Source organism: Camelus dromedarius, chromosome 30 (genome assembly GCF_036321535.1).
Source record: "Camelus dromedarius isolate mCamDro1 chromosome 30, mCamDro1.pat, whole genome shotgun sequence".
In the NCBI taxonomy this organism is placed as follows: domain Eukaryota; kingdom Metazoa; phylum Chordata; class Mammalia; order Artiodactyla; family Camelidae; genus Camelus; species Camelus dromedarius.
Genome location: NC_087465.1, coordinates 21,005,052 through 21,022,783, shown reverse-complemented (window position 1 = coordinate 21,022,783; position 17,732 = coordinate 21,005,052). Strand labels below are relative to the sequence as shown.

The 17,732-nt window shown below is 40.2% G+C and overlaps 2 protein-coding genes across 15 annotated transcripts in view; one reads left to right on the top strand and one right to left on the bottom strand.

Annotated features, from left to right (window-relative positions):
- Positions 1–470: 470 nt before the first annotated feature.
- Positions 471–5,441, top strand: RBIS (ribosomal biogenesis factor). 7 transcript variants are annotated; one of them, XM_064480915.1, is made up of 6 exons: positions 477–605; positions 1,155–1,323; positions 2,460–2,603; positions 2,711–2,827; positions 4,916–5,032; positions 5,312–5,441. In XM_064480915.1, the coding sequence occupies exons 4-6, from the start codon at positions 2,714–2,716 to the stop codon at positions 5,381–5,383; spliced, it is 303 nt and encodes a 100-aa protein (XP_064336985.1). In that variant the 5' UTR covers positions 477–605; positions 1,155–1,323; positions 2,460–2,603; positions 2,711–2,713; the 3' UTR covers positions 5,384–5,441. The 7 variants fall into 7 exon arrangements, with proteins under 7 accessions (XP_010977673.1, XP_064336985.1, XP_010977672.1 ...); XM_010979370.3 differs by lacking the exon at positions 2,460–2,603; XM_031441407.2 differs by lacking the exon at positions 1,155–1,323 and having other exon boundaries at positions 489–605.
- E2F5 (E2F transcription factor 5) overlaps positions 5,425–17,732 on the bottom strand; it is a 28,483-nt gene continuing 16,175 nt past the window's right edge. The window contains exons 2-8 of one of the 8 annotated variants that reach the window (XM_031441406.2): positions 14,180–14,289; positions 13,161–13,322; positions 11,804–11,847; positions 10,431–10,495; positions 9,069–9,336; positions 7,239–7,286; positions 5,425–6,211 (exon numbers count right to left, since the gene is read on the bottom strand). In XM_031441406.2, coding sequence (XP_031297266.2) covers positions 6,102–6,211; positions 7,239–7,286; positions 9,069–9,336; positions 10,431–10,495; positions 11,804–11,847; positions 13,161–13,322; positions 14,180–14,289 — 807 coding nt within the window. In that variant the 3' untranslated portion in view covers positions 5,425–6,101. The remainder of the gene's footprint in view (positions 6,212–7,238; positions 7,287–9,068; positions 9,337–10,430; positions 10,496–11,803; positions 11,848–13,160; positions 13,323–14,179; positions 14,290–17,732) is intronic. The other 7 variants (XM_064480907.1, XM_064480909.1, XM_064480910.1 and 4 more) reach the window with 7 other exon arrangements.

The window sequence follows — 17,732 nt, the reverse complement described above, 5'->3', positions numbered from 1 at the left end:
CCACCTCCTGGGAGCGTGGGCCCAGCCAGCCAGCAGTAAGCGGCTGAGGACCGACCACGAGGGTTACGGTCTTCGTGGCTCAGACGACTCAGACACCTCGGCGGTTTCAGTACACGTATCCACCCGAGGAATTCGAGACTTGGCTGCGTCGTTAACGCCTCAGCCGAGGACAGGTCCTCGACCCAGAGAAAGGCAAGGGATGCCAACGGGGCGGGACTTCCCACGGTGGGTGGGACTTCTCTCCCTGGGCGGGGCTTCGCAGTGTTCAGGAGAGGATGCGCCGCGGCTGCGTCGGTTTTGCGGGCGGGAGTACGTTAGGTGGGTGGCAACCAGCCCCTGGGCGGAACGACGTTCTGTGGGCGGGGCTTTGCTCCGCGTAATGGCTTGTGCTCGGAGAGTAGGACTTCGCTCAGTGGGTGGGGCTACAGCGGTGGGCGGGGCTTATCGCTATGGACCGAGCTGCAAGGGTGGGACTCCGCCCTGTGGGCGGGGCGTCTCTCGGTGGACGGAACCCTTGACTGGCTCCCTCCTCCCGGAACTTCCTGGATCCTGAGCGTGCAAGTGGCGTCACCTGGAGCGTGAGCAGCTGCGCGAGGATATCCGAGGTCTGGTGAGAGGTTAATAAAGAAATTTTCCGGCGGGCTGGCGTGAAGTGTCCGGGGGTTGGGACGGGACTGGCGGGCCGTGGGCCGCTGCCATCCGTAGGCTCGGTCCCGTCTCGCAGGCAGCTCAGTCGGCCGCAGGCCCGCTGGCCCAGGCTCCGAACCCCGGTGCCTGTTAGGCCTTCAGCTCGCCGCAGGTCCCCGTCTTTGGTTGTTCTGTTGTCGCCAGTTTCTACGCGGTTGTGCAAGAAAACCCTTATCCCCCTGGCTAGGTTTCACCTCCACGAACCTTCCTCACGTCCCCAGCTCTGTTGGCTCCTTCCCTTTTGTGACCTCACTTGTATGCGGCCTATAACAGCACCTATTATTATGTCTTGTGTTTGTATGTTTCCCACGTACGTGTGTCTGTCCTCTGTCACATTTGACACATAGTAATTGGTTAATGAATAGTGTATGAATGATCGCATTTTGGTTACTTATTGGAAGGATTTTAGATTATTTAATTTGATTTATGTGTATCTTATATAATAATGTGCTTTCTATTGTGTTCAGTAATTCGGAGTGCTGTTGGGGTTCAGAAGCGTTGCTGTCTCTGTTGAGCAATTTCCTGAGGCTAGACTTTGAAGGATATAAATTTCAGTCAAGAGATACAATGTGAGCAAAGGAAAGAAAGGAAGAATGTGCAAGGTGTCTTCAGAGAGCTATGAGTTCACTAGGCCAGGTGGGTAAAGAGAACGAGCAGGAGATACATTTGATAGATTTATGCTAGTGTCAGACTTCTAGCAATATGCCAGGGTAAAGCATATTGTTCCTTGTGCGTTGGAAGAAGCCATTGAAGGATTTTAACATTGGGACGGTTCATTACGTGACAGTATGCAGGATAAACTTGAATGCATACGGCTCAAGTCAGGGATTGACAATCTTTTTGTAAAGGGCCAAATAGTGAATATTTTAGGCTTTGCAGGGCGCAGTTGTAGCAGGAAGGCAGCCACAGACAATACATAATCAAATGGACATAGCTGTGTTCTATTTAAAAACTTCATTTACAAATACAGGTCCCTGACCTGATTTGGTCCATGGGTATAATTTGTCCAACCCATAGTCTAACCAAATACATCTAAGGACTACAGCAGTAACGCAGTCCTGAACTAGGCAGTACTAAATCATGTTTCGGTATTGCATTTTTATTTCTATATGAGAGGCCGTATCACAGAATGAGAGCTCTGGATCTAGTCTGCCTGGCTTTGAATCTTGGCATTCCCTGATTACTGACAGTGTGACAATGGGCAGATTAACTTCTCTTTGCCTCATTTTTGTTTTTATCTGCAAAATGAGGATAAAATAGTACCTCCCACGAAGTGTTGTTGGAAAGAGTAAATTAGTTAAAGCACATAAAATGTTAGCATAGTGCTTGTACAAAGTACAAATAGTAAAAGCTCAATAAATCTAAATTTTTTTTTAATTGTTCCTCACATGCATTGTTAAAGACAGGTGTGAGAGATGTCCCTAAGGTGGAATTTACAGGCATAGTGTGTGTTTAGCTGTAGAACAGAGAGAATAGAAAGTTCTCAGGCAAGAGCCATTCACACAGAGGTGATACAGATGTTGTGGAAGTACTTTGGGAAGGGAAGTGCAAGATTAAGGACTGATTTGGAGAAGGTGCACACAGGAGTAAAAAGGGGTGAAAGGAAGGAAGGAGACAGGAGTTGGTCCTAGAATATGAAAGGGACCAGAGCGGAATGGCAGTATGTGAACCAGAGAAGGATGGATGGTGATGGTTAGCATTGTCAGATGCTGCAGAGAGCAGCAAAAACAATTACTATGCTGATAATATTAATTAATGAATTCAACCAGCAGAAATTAATGTGGAGCCTCCTGTGGGTCAAGTGCTGGAGCTGTAGAGAATTAGATACACGCTCTGCACTCAAACAGAAAATCTGGTAGGGGCCCAAAGCATGGAAATAATTTCAACATAAGCAGCAACTTCAAGAAGAACCAAGAGTAAGATGGAGTTTCTTAGATTTCTTACTTTTACTTGAAAAACTTAAATTAGTTTACAGTTCAGAAATGTGGGCAGCTTAATGGAGCTCCTCTTCTTTCTTTCCTAGACAATGGCCAAGAACAAACTAAGAGGGCAGAAGTCCAGGAATGTATTCCACATAGCTAGCCAAAAAAGCTTTAAGGTTAAAAATAAAGCAAAACCAGTTACCACTAATCTTAAGAAGGTGAGTATCAGTTACACACTCTCCCTTTATTGTTTACAAGCAAAGCACACTTGTAGAGCCACTCAAAAACTGAATGTTATTTAAAACAGGTAATCTTAGCCTTTCCTACAAAGGCAAGATGATTTTAAATGTTTTTTTAAAAATGAGGAAGAATAACCTCCCTTTCTTGAATCCAGATGTGCAAAAAGAGCATTTTAACTGCAAATGTGTGAAGCTTCAAATACCAGTTTTAATAGCTTCCTTAGAGCACAGAAATCATAAAGTTATCTTTGAAAACAGTTATTTCTGAACTCAGATATTTTCAAGAACCTCTTAACAGAGCCAAGATACAGAGATTTTCTCTGAAAATATCCAGAACTCAAACAAAAACCTATAAATAGAAGATAAGATATTTTGTTTCTTAAAGTGCAAAACTTGAAAGAGAAAGGAGTTGCTTCATCTTCCTTATTTCAAAATATCTGGGGATGGGGAATTCCTTCAACATTAAGTAGGTTGTTTAAGATGATTATTCAAGAAAATGTTTTCAAGTTTAAGTAGTAGGGAGGGTCAGCTCTCCAGGACTTAGTAATTATCATAGTTGCCCACAGAAGTATTTTAAGTGTTTTAGTGGAACAGTTTTGTGACTTTTGGAAATGCTATAAAGGATATAAAGCTGGGTGATACGACGGGAGTTTGAAGGTGACAGTTTTACGTAGAATTGTCTTCAAGGTTGACATTGAAGCCAAGACCTGAGTGATAAGGAGCTAGTGATGCAGAGAGCTGGGAAGCGTTGGGAGCAGCATTCTGGGCAGAAAGAAAGCAAGCGCAGAGGCCCCAAGCTAGGGAAAAGCTTGGCGTGTTTAAGGAAGGTGATTTTGTTTAGATAGAAACTCCTAGAAGCTTTCTGTATGCTACGGGAAAAGATAAGTGGGTAGGCTGCCTGGTTGGAGAAAGTAGTGAATCGTTTTTGCAGAAAGTAGAGAAACTTAATTACGAGGGGGAGGTCATAAGATTGCCAGGCGCGAACTAAATGGTCAATTGAAGTTGGAGGTCATGAATTTAAAGCGAAGCCTGTCAGCCAGTTATGATTTTCTACAGCTTCAGTTTTAGGGTCAGAAAAGGCTGACAGTTGAGATTAACTAGGTCACCAAGCAAGTCTGATTGAGGGAAAAGAGAAAGCAAGTTAAGAGATTGTAAAGAAGTGATGGGTTAGTGGTCATGGAATCTGTGCTAAAGGAAAAAGGGTATGAAAATGGGAAAAGTAGTGAATTTGGCAGGAAAAGGTTTCAGTGAGATTTAAGGATTGTTAAACGGAGTGAACCAGAAGGATAGGAGGTGGTGTGACAGGTAATGACGCAGCCTAAGGTGATGCGTGGGAGCGAATGGCTGGGGTGGGTAGCGGACAAGACCCCTGGAGATGAGGACCAGAAGAGATCAAGAAGCCATAGGATTAGATTTTTGTTGAAGCCACTAAACAGGCATGAGAGGTCAGTGAGCCAAGGATCGAGATCTTTCATGAAGGAGCAAGTAGTCATGGTCTTGGTGGTGACAGTCACGAGGAAAAGGGTGCCAGAGTGTCCTGATGCCTAAGGTGCAAAGGAGCTGAGAATTTCGAAGGAGGACTGTTTGGGCGCAGCAGTGAGGAACGAGTGGGGAGCATCATCTCCACCTTTTAGATTCAAGAGGTGGGAGCTACCAGGGCTGTTGTCCTCAGCAGAGCACCAGGGACTTTCATCAAGGGAGGATTCAGAGATGCACTTACTGTTAGAAGGATGCTGAAAACATTCAATCCAGGTTCCTCATTTTACAATGTGAGGTGATAGCGCCAGAGCCTAAAAAGATTGTGGTCACATATTTTGGCCTGCTTACACCAGGAAAAGTCAAGGTACGAAGTACACCCACATAATTTTCATTTTAAAAATCCAGAACCTCTTGGCTAACATTTACCAATAAGATGATAAGAGTTTTCGTGTGAATTATCCCCACAAATTGGTAGGGTTGCTCAGAGTTTTTAGATTTAGGGGTTTAACAAGATGAAATTAAGGTTGCCTGTATTTCATCCTTAATGGTTATGAGATCATGGATTAATGCTCTTTCTTTTTTTAAAAGATAAAGATTGTGAATGATGAAAAAGTGAACAGAATGAACAAAGCCTTTATAGATATACAAAAGGAGCTTGCACATTTCTCAAGAGGCCTTTGCCTTGAACCTCTGCAGAAACAGCTGGTGAGTAGAAATCATTTCCTTTTGTTACAGCTAATAAATTGAAGGCTCATAAATTAAACTCCAAATTTTCAAAGCCTGTAAGTGTAATGTAATGTTTAGTACTTGGTTCTGTAGTCTGTACAGCATATTCAGACTCTTACAACGTTGAGTCTAAATATGAGAATTTATTGTCCTATTTCCAAATGTATGACTAGAAAAAGTTAAATTGAGTAACAGAGTGTATGTCATTTTTGTTCGCTATTGTTATCTAAATTTTCAAATATAATTTTCTCTCTCCAGATTCCTGAGCAGCGTCGCGAAGACAAACCAGTTAACGTTGATGAAGCTACAAGATTAATGGCTCAGCTGTAATACACCAGTGATGCAGTAAATTCCCCAAATAGACCAATAAATTAAATGTTTCATACAATTTTATTTTTTAAAATCTTGTTAATGTACAGGCATTGGCACATTTTCCAAACAAACTACATAAAGAGGCTCTTTCCTATAATCTAGGAAAGTGGAATGTCAGAAGTCAACAAAATGTGAAAAACTTAAAGTGCTAAAACAGAAGGCACTTCACAAAATCTGTTCACTGAAACAGTTAATATATCCTAGTTTACACACTTCACTTTATAAGTGGCAGTGAATGTCTGTTTGGATTGGAGGACACACAGAAATGTGGACAGACTCTTGGCAGTAAAAATATAAGACAGACAAATGATGAGCCCTTGGCCAACTTCTTTTTTTTTTTTTTTTTGATGACCTTAAGTCTACTTTAACTTTCCTCTCATATGAGGAAAAAACAGAAAGATTCAGAATTGGAAGAAAAGTTGAAATTGTAGAATGTAATGACTTTGAAGGTGGGGGTTGGTGGCTAGGCAATCACTTTTTCCCCTGAAGCAATCAGAGCCCTTTGTTTTTATGGTTGAAGTTTTGTGAAGTAAAAAAAGAAAGTATTAGGGAAGAACACGTCAGAATCAGTGAACTAAAAAGGTGTTACATTCATTATTTTAAATACTTAGGTTATTAAGAAGTCTAAAATGTTACACAGTTAGAGGTAGATAATAGTCCCAAGTTTCCGTGGAATCTAATAATTTAGTATCTGGACGTCAAACAGATCACAAACTCCTTCATTATCATCTAAATTAAAGTTGTAGTCATCGGCTGGGGTCGGAGAAAGCCGTAAGAGCGGAAACACTGCAAGCAAGAAACAAATTCAGTGTTAAAGATGGTTTCTACATACAGGTAACGATGACTAGCATAAAGTACAAAATATGTTACCCACGTTATACAGTTTTTAAAAATACACAGGAAAAGTAATAGTCAAATTATGACTACATTGTAGTCATGGTATTTTGTGTTTATTTTAAATGATTCTTGTTTAAAGACATTCTATGCATTGGTTGCATTAGCTTGAGAAATAAAGGTTAAGATTTTTAGTGGTTGAACTTGTCACTAAAATTTAAGATTCAGAAACACTGGTCAAAGTATTTTCTCTGATCTGCTAAGTGAGCTATCACTTTGAAAACAGAAAGGAACTAAACTTAAAAATAAATATGCTGAAATTCTCTGCATTTACAGAAGTGTTTAATAAACTCGAGGTGGTTACTGTACCATTTGCTAATTTAGCAGCTGCCACTTCCTGGGTCTCAGCTATTATGTATTTGTCAGGAACTAGGACTCTGAATCCAAGAACATATATGGATTCAGAGTCTTGGAGGCCCCGAGAGTAATTATTAAAGTAACTACAATATTGTAGCTAGTTGATTTTTCAGAATTATTTCAGAGCAGATGATGACAAAGCTAACATTAGTAATAGTGACTTCACATTGGCAGCTTGACATTGGCCACAGTGGGGATATTTACAAAACTTATGTTTTCAGATTACCTGTTGATTTAGATACATTGTTTTACTTTTCTTGACCAAGTTCTCCAGGCATAAAAAGGGCTAGTGTGCCAACAGTTTAGAAGTTTATTCAGTGAAAATGATAACTATCCCCTTATGAATTCTTTTTCCTCAGAATGCAGGCAAGGAAAAATCTGAAGCGTGCCTATGATTTACTATATAGAGTATTAAGGGAGACTTTTCATGAATCACCATAGTACATTAAGCAGTTAAAAAATATATAGGTTCTTCAGTTCTTTTAAATCATGTGCCACTTATAAATTCTAGAAAAGCATTATTGATGTGTAAGATGGTTATTAAAATTTTTTAACTACTTACCATCAGAAGACATTAACTCATCAATGATATCCCCACTAATAGATCCTGCTGGAGACAGAAATGTGATAAAGCTTAATTAACAGTACAAAATCAAAATACTAGAACTTTACGGAAACATACAGAACTTTTAAACTTGCGAACTCTACATACAGGCCAAGAGACTCATCGTTTTTCTCCCAAAACTGACTCCTCAAGTTTTAGAACGTCAGTGGTACCATGATTCTCCCAATCACCCAACCTTAAAACTTCAACATCACTTTCCATCCCTCCTGTTAATTTTATCTTTAGAGCTCATACATCAAATGTTACTTATTTTGCCTGAACAGTATTTCTCAAATCTGTTCCAATCCCATTGTCATCACCTCATTTTAGCCTCAGTGTTCTCTCACAGTTTCATAACTGCAGATATCTAATCTTGTCTCCATTGCCTCTAATCTCTTCTTCCCTCGGCCAACAGCCTCTTCTTTCCTAATCATGTTACTTCTGTGCTTACCAGGATACAGTTCTAAACACGCCACTTCCCTGGCCACAAATCTTCACTGGTTTTATCCTCTGAAGCCCTAACTCAGTCTGCTATTCAAGGGCCTCTCTTATCTTTCTTTACTATTTCCAAATACAAAATCATGTACAGAAATGAAGTACTCAAAAGTTTTTTTAATGCTTTGTGGAAGCCAATGTACTAATTGTGTCTAAGCTAAACTATACAAAGCCAGCCTATTTTATTCATCCCTAATTGGGGTTATAATTAGGGTATAAGCTTTCAAAGGATGACACTTTCTGTTGTGCACCCCTGTGGCCTATGGTATAGAAATACTTATAGGGGAAGGGTATGAACAACAGGAAGCTGGAAAATACTCTGTGTCTCTGAGATCTTTTTAGTCTCACTCTAAACCACTGTGAACTCGCAGAGTAGACCACATCCCAAAGGTAAAGATAAACAAGTTGGATTATGTACAATACAGTTTTTAATCATCTGCTGTACTGTGTTTGTATTGGCATAGCAGTCATTCATTCAGCAACCACTGAGAGAGTATCAACCATGGTCCTTTATTTAGAATCAGTAAGGAGTTGCGAAATACCTTGCCATGTAAGCCAGGGGAAAGACTGGGTACCAGGGAACCTTAGGACATGTGGCCCACGATTCCTGATGCCCGGTTTTTAGAGTTTCGGCTATTTATCAATTCACAGATGAAGCAACTCGGGAAGGCATAATTTCATAAATAATTGTAGTTGAGACCACTTATCAACTCTGTAAAACTAAGCTTTCCAAATAAAAAAAAAGTATAACAATAGAAAATGCAGAGAACAGGAGGCATGAGTCACTAATTACACTGGTATGATTTTTCTTAAAGGCAGCTAAAGCACATTTCACTTATGTATAGTAGAGTTACTAAGAGAGAAAAGAACCTTAACAAGGTAAATCTCAGATAAAAATCTAACATAAAGAGTAAAAGGAGGGTGGGGGGAACAAATCTGGTCTAATTTTAAAAATGGAACCCTAAGAAAAATTGCATAAATTTATATATATATAAATATATATATATACATATATACACACATATATATATATTCACACAGCCTATGAGAAAAGCATGTAGTGATATAATTAAAGACAAGATCTGTTTTTAAATTTTCCTCGTAATACCTATCGCAGTGCTGGGCACACAGGAGACACGAAATTACTTCTTGATCAAGTTTAAAATTTTGCCTCTTGTACCAGATAACAGAATAAAGTCACAACTGACAAATACAGAAAAGCTCTCCAACTTGTTTAATACAGAATTTATACTTCCCCTGCTCTACTTTTTAAAACAAAGGCCCTGAACCCACCTGAAGATAAGTCTGTGGCTGGTGTCTGCTGAACATTCTGGCTTCTTTCGGTGACATGTTGCTCAGGCAGGTTCTGAGTTGCCGGGTTGGATTTCTGTGGGGTCACTGGAGTCGAGGGCTGAGAGGAAGGCTGTGTGAGGTCATCAGGTGGGGGAACAGGAAAAACCACGGGCTTAGATGAGCTGGATTCTTTATTTATAAGCAGCACGTGGATAGGTCCTGAATGACTCTTTAGATTGATCTGGTATTTCTTTTGTCCATTCTGACCCTTTGAAGTTATTAGGTATAAACGAATGAATGTCAACATTTCTAGCTACCTTGAAACATTAAAAATAAGACAGGCAAAAGCTGCTAGGGACTAACTAAATACATACAACAAAATAAAGTCATTAAGTCAAAACAAGAGTAGAGACCAAGAGTGAAATGGGATATTGAGGGCATAGGAACCACTTGCCCTTAAAAGCAAGCTTTTCTCAAGTCCTGGTCATCAAAAACTTGCAGTTGTAGAATTCTGGAAACCATCCATTTTTACTGTAATCATACATGTCAGTGTTCTCAGTGCTCCAAGCACTGTCCGTATGTTTGGAAGTCCATCCCCTGGCATCAGCCGCCATGGATGTGGTCATCCCAACATGCATCCTAAGTGGCAATTATTGCCCAAGTCAAAACTTTTTCTATTCAGCAAAGCACCAAGACAACTGACTTTGCCTACAGAGATATAAATGTAAAGTCACTCCATTTCAAAAAGGTAATTTGTATTCTGATGCTTCAGAATCCAGTCATAGAAATGCCTAAATACAAACGTCTAGAATAGCTGGGAGGAGGGAGGAAGAGGATAATAGTAAATTTTTCCACCTCTTTTTTTGGTGGTGATAATTGTCAAGTCAGTTTGTTTCAGGAGATTTAAATCCAAAAAAACTAAAATGGAATTTGTATTAGCGTAGAGTCGGTAAGTATCTTTGACTCAATAAGCCACAAAACATTTTTTAAAGGACTGAATTTAGAGCAATATATTATTGTTGATATTTAAAGTGACTTCTCCTCAGTCACGATTGTTATATTGGTTATAGATATAGTCAAGACTGATTTTTTTTTTAAGATTATTGATTGTATCATTACACATTCCTTGATATCTTCTATCTCAAATAAAATCAAACTTAAAGAAAAGAAAATGCTAGATGATTCAATCACTTCTATAATTTTACCTAAGTACTGAAGACATCCAAATTCAGGTATCAATACTTTCAGACAACTTAAAAGCAGTAACTTTAAAGTATTAGGTCATATTCAGCTAAAGAAAATAAACTTTTGTCCCTCTTGAACAGCAGATCCATTTTAACCAAAGTTATCCTACATACACACCATTTCTGGAATAGGTACCTCCAGCTGTGTACCAGAAGGTGCTTGAATGGCCAAAAGTGTATCACCTGGTCAAAAAAAAAAATTAAGAAATAAAGATTTTTACATTTTAGAAATATTTTAGAAAATACTATTAACCCTGGAACTCAGTGGCCAGGAGTATGCGCTCTGAGAATGCTTGGATTTGAATCCCAGGCTGGGGGACCTCGGGCTTCAGTTCTTACTTCTGTGAAATGGAGGCAGAGGAAGTATAACTTACTGCACCGGTTTGTTCTGAGGACTAAATGAGACGCTGTATGTATTAGTAACTCTTAGAACAGGGCAAATACTCGGCGTTCGCTCCATTATTCTCATTAACAAATTCAGTTCGAGTTCATTTTGCTTTCACTCAGTCTCGCGCCAGGTCTGAGATTCATGAAAGCTTTTAGCCTCAGTTAAATAACACTCTGCCTGAAGTAGACGATCTAATGACTGGAGATACTAGAGATAAGGTACGATACAGTGAAATCCTGCGCTTAAGTGAACTTCCTTTGGAAGCCCAATTCTGCAGCCATCTCTGCTGAGCTGAAGGTTAAGAATACTTCCCCAAACTTCCTTTGAAAGCTTGGGAGATACGGTGGCAAAGCAGAGCCATAAGGTCAGATATATTACCAACGTGGTCTGAGATGAAAGTCAGATTTGACATGGCAAGGTGTGTGGCAGCTTTTTTTGGTATGTGCGTGATACACAAGACTGTCCTTTTAATAGAGCATGTAAAATTAAATATAACTGCATGCAAAATTTTATATATATATATATATAAAATGGGTATAGCCATGGATATGGTCATCCCCACATACTGTCCTAAGTGGCAACTATGGACACCCCCCGTTTTAGTTATTAATACATTATATTGTCATTTCAAGGGGAAAACATGGAGGCTGGGGATGGAATAGGGTGAGGGATAATTTTCCTGATTATAAAATGGATACACTTCACTCTGTCCCCTTGCTTTCTCTGAGTTCCATTTATGACCACATTTGCTGCCTAATGTTTCATCAGCAGTGCCAAGGAGAGTCGTGTTCTGGTTCAAGTTTGGTCAATGACTTTGTGATTCTGTGACTTTGAGACCATCGCTTAATCCCTCTCTGACAGCTGCCTCTCCCACACACAGTTTATACCTGCCAATGCCTGTAATCAAGTGTGAAAAGCAGTTATTGTCATGAGAACTGAAGTGACAGCAGCTATCAACACACGGCACTGTACTGTAAGACAAAATGTCCACGACTCCGGAAGGTAACGACTTGGGGTGCACGAATGGGGAATTCTGAGTCACGTTACACTAAACAGGTTGATCAGAGGAAGAATGTGAGAAAAAACTGACTAACAGCACTTACCATTAAAGCAATTACAGATGTCTTCATGAGTTACATAGGAAAATGTACTGTCACAGAGTTAAGGAACATTTATACCAAGGTTGAGACATTGAAATTAAGATAATAAATCTGAAGGCCAAAATAAACAAAATGACCAAATGCATGAAGGACTGTCACACATGGTCAGATAAAAAAGAACCAAGTCTTTTAGTCTGAAAAGGCAAAGGCAATCAAACAAAGGTCCGTAAGAGAAGTGTCCATCCTTTGAGAAGAAGCCACTTTTGATTTCTGTGATGTCTGAGGACGCTTGGGAGAGATGGAAGACATATTCCTCGTGGAAATTGACTTTTTTTCAATTAGGGCTTCTGGGGGCAGGACACCGACGGGGAAGAGCATGCTACGAGCAGGAGTGAAGGGCGCCTGCGTAAACCTCCGCACCGAGAGTCTCCTTGGGTCATGGTTTAGGGGACTGGGGGCGGCCAGAATCTCGGAAAGCAGGGCAGCAAAGTGCGATACCAACTAGTTCAATGGTTTTTGAATCTTGGGGCTCCACAGGGCACAGCTGGAAGCCCCCCATTGTTGTCAAACTGTTAAGGAGTTCTGATCCACAGAAAAGAAGTAACAGGTGAGATCAGGGACTTGTTCACCAAACACAAGACAACGCGAATAATAATTTGTATATATTAGTCCAAAGTTCATGAGAGGTGGTACGAGGTCAATGTAGTTAAAACGTTCCATACAAGTACAGGTAAGTTTACAAATCAAGAGAATCGCAGACACACACAGTGACTGTGAGAAACACACAGAGGACAGCACTAACGTTTTCCCTCCAATACAGGAGGACAGACACACCCGCCTTGGAACCCCCACCCTGAGGAAGTAGTCTTTGGGTTCATATTAGGTAGAACGTATCCCGGACCGATCGCAGGCCCGTGATGTTTCATTTTCAAACCAAAATTAATTTTTCAAAACTTGAATTTCTACCACTTTGGAACCCCGAATGACTGAAGTACAGAACAAAGATTTAAGTATGCCTATGCACTTAACATTGACTTCCAAATTCACAGGCCCCCTAAGCACACCTTAGCTAGCATATTACATCCTATCCATGGGTAGACCGAAACTAGATGAATTTGTTTTTCTCAATGCAACACAGAAACAGTGCTGACAGATGTACCAAATAACTTAAAAAGGTAAAAATGTTTAAATATTAGTATAAATTATAAGAATGTTATAAAATTAATGTTATATTCACCTGCAAAACTGAACTCTCTAAAAATACTAGGATAAAGTAACTGATCTTCAGACTGAAAGCATGTATTATATAAATACATATTCCACAGCTATATATGTATGTACAACTGACTTAAAAGGATATCTGTTATTAACGGAGTCGTCCATCACGTTTTTGATGCTCTGCTGTAGCCACAACTTCTGCTGATCAAGTTCTCTTTCCTTCAGTTCTAGATCTTCAATTTCAGCTTTAAGATATCTTAGTCTGTCTATGACTTCTTTAGTATTACAGCCAGCACCTACACCTCTTAAAAACATATGAGAGTTAACATCCTCAGTATCAGACCCAGGTTAGCATCACTTAATTTTTGCAGTAATAAAACTCACTTAATTAGTAACATATTCAAGACAGAAATCTTTACCCTTTTCTAAACATCAAGTATTAAAACCCTTGGAAAATAGAAAACCCCGTACCTCTGAACATGTTTCCTTAGACAATTTATTGGCAAGAACAAACCAAGTTACAAAAATTCCCAGTATGTTCTATCTGGAAGGTCAGGCTGGTGACTGAGGCACCAAAAGCATGTCAAAGCCGAAGAGTCACACCTGGAAGTCTCCCTAAGTAGCCTGAGATGCTAGTAAAACAGATTACAAACTTTTACTATTTTGGTGGGGTTTGGGGCTAAAACAAACCAAAGCCAAAGGGGACACATTTTTGTGGAACAGGAAGTGTTTGTCACATTCACACAACAGTTAACAAACGACATGCTTTCCAACTAACTGTTGTTTATAAAGTACATATTCCTACATGTAAGACACAGTTCCTGTTTTCAAGGAGTTTGTTTTAGTTGGACAGAGAAACACTTAGGCAGAGAGGGATTAATAATACAAAGCAGTATGCAGTGTGTACCAAAGAAGCAGCCTGACGGAGAAAATATTTGAATATTAAGAATGTAAATTAAACAGCAGAGAGGGCAAGGGGACATCCCAACACAGGAGTGACACAGAAGCCCAGAGAGGTGTGACCAGGGACATGAGGGGGGGGCCTCGTGTGACTAGAGGTTGAAATAGAGGACTCAGAGAGATAAATGGTGAGATCAGATTTTACAGGGCACTGAGAAGAAAAATAAAGGTGGTAGCATAGAGTACTGGTTTGTGACTTACTTCCACTGTATACTGTTTTTTGACTTTTTTTCAATTAGGTCAATTCCTTCCAAGACATTGGTGATATCATAAATTCTTCTTTTTTGCCTCACAGCCAAAGTATCTGCAGCCTGTTTTAGGGGGGAAAAAAAAAGGAAGAACAAAGAACAATGAAATCAATTACAAGTCCTATTTTAAAGCCAAAAAGGGATGGTTATTAAGGTCACAGCATGAGAGCTCAATCCTAAATTTGACCCAGTCAGTTGCTTGGGAACAATAGCTGGGCATGTGCAGAACAACTCTCAAACACTGAAAATACCAAAGAAATGATTCCATGTAAAAGCCAGCAGATGTTGGAATGGAAGAAAAACGAAGAGGTCATGACACAAAGCCCACAAAAATAAAGGAACACAGTAAGAATACTTCACGTCACCTTCTGGGCTAATCCTGAAGACGCGCTGCTAATAGTCCGCCCCCGTCACCTCCGATCTTATTTCTCTGTTCATAAACAGTCTTGTCTAAAGACAGCCCTCAATTATTTTAGAAACTCTGAAAAATTATATCTCAGCAATTTTAAAATAATGAAGTTAAGATCCTTGGGGGGGGGGGGAAATTCTGAATTATACCCACAACGTAATACCTTGAAATACGTGGTCTGCATTTTCTTTTCTTTTTTGAAATTCACAACGAAAACAGAGGAATGAATCACGCCATCCCAACACAAAGCACAAAAGCAACAAGCCATCAAATTCGATCGCACAAGTTGTGTACTAGTAAATACCAAAGCTTGGTAGTTTCATTCACATTAGAGAAAATCAATGAAAATGTTTCATGCTGTCATGTCATGAATGAATTCAGGAATGCTGTAGAGTTCTTCTAATTAGTTCTTAATCACATTTTTGACATTGGTGCCCCCCATGGAACAGAACCTCAAAGAAGAGGTTACCTTGCAGCTCCTTTTTCCAGAGTGGATTAGACAACAGACAATCTTGAATGCGGAGTCACATTTTAAGATTCATGGTAGTCATGAAAAAGCCCATTAATGTCCTTACTGACAATATTCAGCACATTATCTACATTAATGAACAAGATTTAGCTTCACATAATTAGCTACCAGCTACCCCAGGGCATCACTACTTTCTTGATTCTGTAAAAAGGTGCCTCCTACAAAAACCCAGGACAGCATATTGTTTCCTTCCACGGGGAGCAAGTGTGACCATCAGCAACTGCTCACTTCACAGGCGTTTGGAACCTGTAAGTGAAATGTCGGTGCTATTGATCTGTTTGATGTCTTACCCAAAATACCAGATTACTGTTGTCTCATCACTCAGGTCTTTGGGAAGGGGATTTATACCCCAGAGAGTGGAGCAGGAGAGCAAGTGGGAAGTGGCAGGGAGAAGGAAGAACCAGAGCATGAGGCTGATGGAGTCCCCAAGTCTCACTAGAGCTTGGCTGCATCTCGTCTAGAAAACCAGAAAATGGGAAACAGGCTCAGGCGTGCTTTCGTTGGTATCCTCTTCCCTGGGACTTAGCAGTTCCCTCCCTGTGTCATCTCCCTTGCCAGAGTCTCTGTTCTTGAGTGGGACGCTGTCTTTCTGAAGAGCAATCGTCACCTGCAAACTTAACTGTACAAATCTTAAGGGAACTATATTCTACATCTTGTAGTAACGTATAATGAAAAAGAAAATGAAAACGAATATATGTATGTATATGCATGACTGGGACCTTGTGCTGCACACCAGAAACTGACACATTGTAATGGACTACACTTCAATTAAAAAAAAATCTTAAGTTGTGAATTCATGCCTTTCCCCTGAAGCAGCAGCCCAGGGCACTCCAAGCCAGCTCTGTGTTATCGGAATTTACTGGACTCACACACAAAAGCCTTTACAACCATAGCAACAGCTCACTGGGTAGGAATTAGAATCTATGAACCACATCACAGAACTAAGCTAGGTCATCGGGCAAAGAACCACGAGATCTCACCTTCAGCTCAAAATTTTTCAAAAGCATCTCGTTTATAATACCGCTTAACAATGACAAACGTTAACCCTTCATTTCCAAAACTAAACATTCTTTCCTTTTTAAAAAAAAAATTTAAGTTTTCAACTTCATTTTTTTGTTAATTTGCATGCTTACTTTTTTAACAGTTTTAAAAATAGATTTAATTAATTTTTTGAAGTGAGGGAGGTAATTAGGTTTATTTATTTATTTATTCATTTTAATGGAGGTACTGAGGATTGAACCCAGGACCTCTGCTCTTAGCTATACCCTTCCCTGAAACATTTTCTTAAATATTTTTCTATTTAAGTTTATAAACATATAAATGACCAACATGAACCGCGCATGTATCACTTTCCACTCCTCTCCGGGAGGCTTTTATTTTAGCAGCCAAGCCATCTAGCCATCGTTCTGAAGTTTGCTTCTGCCGCCATCCGATCCCAGACCTGCCACTTCCTACCTTCAGCTGGCCTCATGCTCTTTAAGCCTCATTTCCTTTCTTTGTCAAACGGGATAATAACACGTGATGAATTGCGGGGAATTAAACTGGATAATCTCAGCACAATGTCTGCTACATAATTAATACTTAATGGTGCTAAGTAACAGCCTTATCTTCAAGCACAGGTTGAAACAAGGCATCATGAGTAAGGAGTTTGTCTGTATATGGACCTACCGTATTTTCTGTAGTGTTTTTAAAAGTTGCATGTGAAATTTCTATGACATTTTATCACGTAAGACCTTCAGACTTAATAAAATCCTACAGTGAATTACCACCACGTTCATCCATTCACTCAGCACTCATGGTGTGCCAGGCTCGTTCTGGGTCAACAATACAGTAGGGACAGAACAAAGTCCCCATCCTCAAATAGGGGAGGGGCGTTAATAATGGACAAACAATTACATTAGGTGGAATGCTTGGAGGAAGGTGCTATACTTAACAGGATTTTCAGAGAAGGTGGCAATTGAACTGAATGCAAAAAGTGACTCCTGTGGCAAAAAAAAGAAACAAACAAAAAAAGACCAGGGTTAAGGATAGATGAATAGGTGGAGCACAGAAGATTTTTAGGACGATAAAACTATTCTGTATGATATTGAAAAAAAAAAGTGACTCCTGTGAGCATCTGGCGGAAGGAAGCAGCAAGTGCAAAGGCTTTAAAGTGCTCAGATCCTTCAAGGAGAGGCGGGCGGGCCACTGTGGCCAGAATAGTGATTGAGAGGGAGAATGGGGGAGGGGGTGATGAAAGGAGGGAGAAAGGACATGGAGGAGGAAGTGGGGAGAGAGAGACTGGGAGACAGGGAGACAAAGATGATAAATAACATGGAAAAGACAGCAAGGGGCCAGATCTCTGCGGCCCTGCGGGCGGCTGTAAAGACTTCAGCTTTTACTCCCAGGGAAATGCAAAGCCACTGGAAGGCTTTGAGCACACGGTGATCTGACTCCGTATTTTAAAAGGTTCTCTTGGGCTCATCTGGGTAGAAGAAAGGGGGTCAGTGAGAAGCATCCGGCAATAATCCATTCAAGAGATGGTCATGGCTTGGGTGAAGGGGTAGCTGTGGAGGTCGTGAGAAATAG

Coding starts and splice junctions, on each gene's coding strand:
- RBIS (XM_010979370.3), top strand. Junction 2,828..4,915: donor TTACCACTAATCTTAAGAAG/GTGAGTATCAGT, acceptor TTTTTTTAAAAG/ATAAAGATTGTGAATGATGA. Junction 5,033..5,311: donor AACCTCTGCAGAAACAGCTG/GTGAGTAGAAAT, acceptor TTCTCTCTCCAG/ATTCCTGAGCAGCGTCGCGA.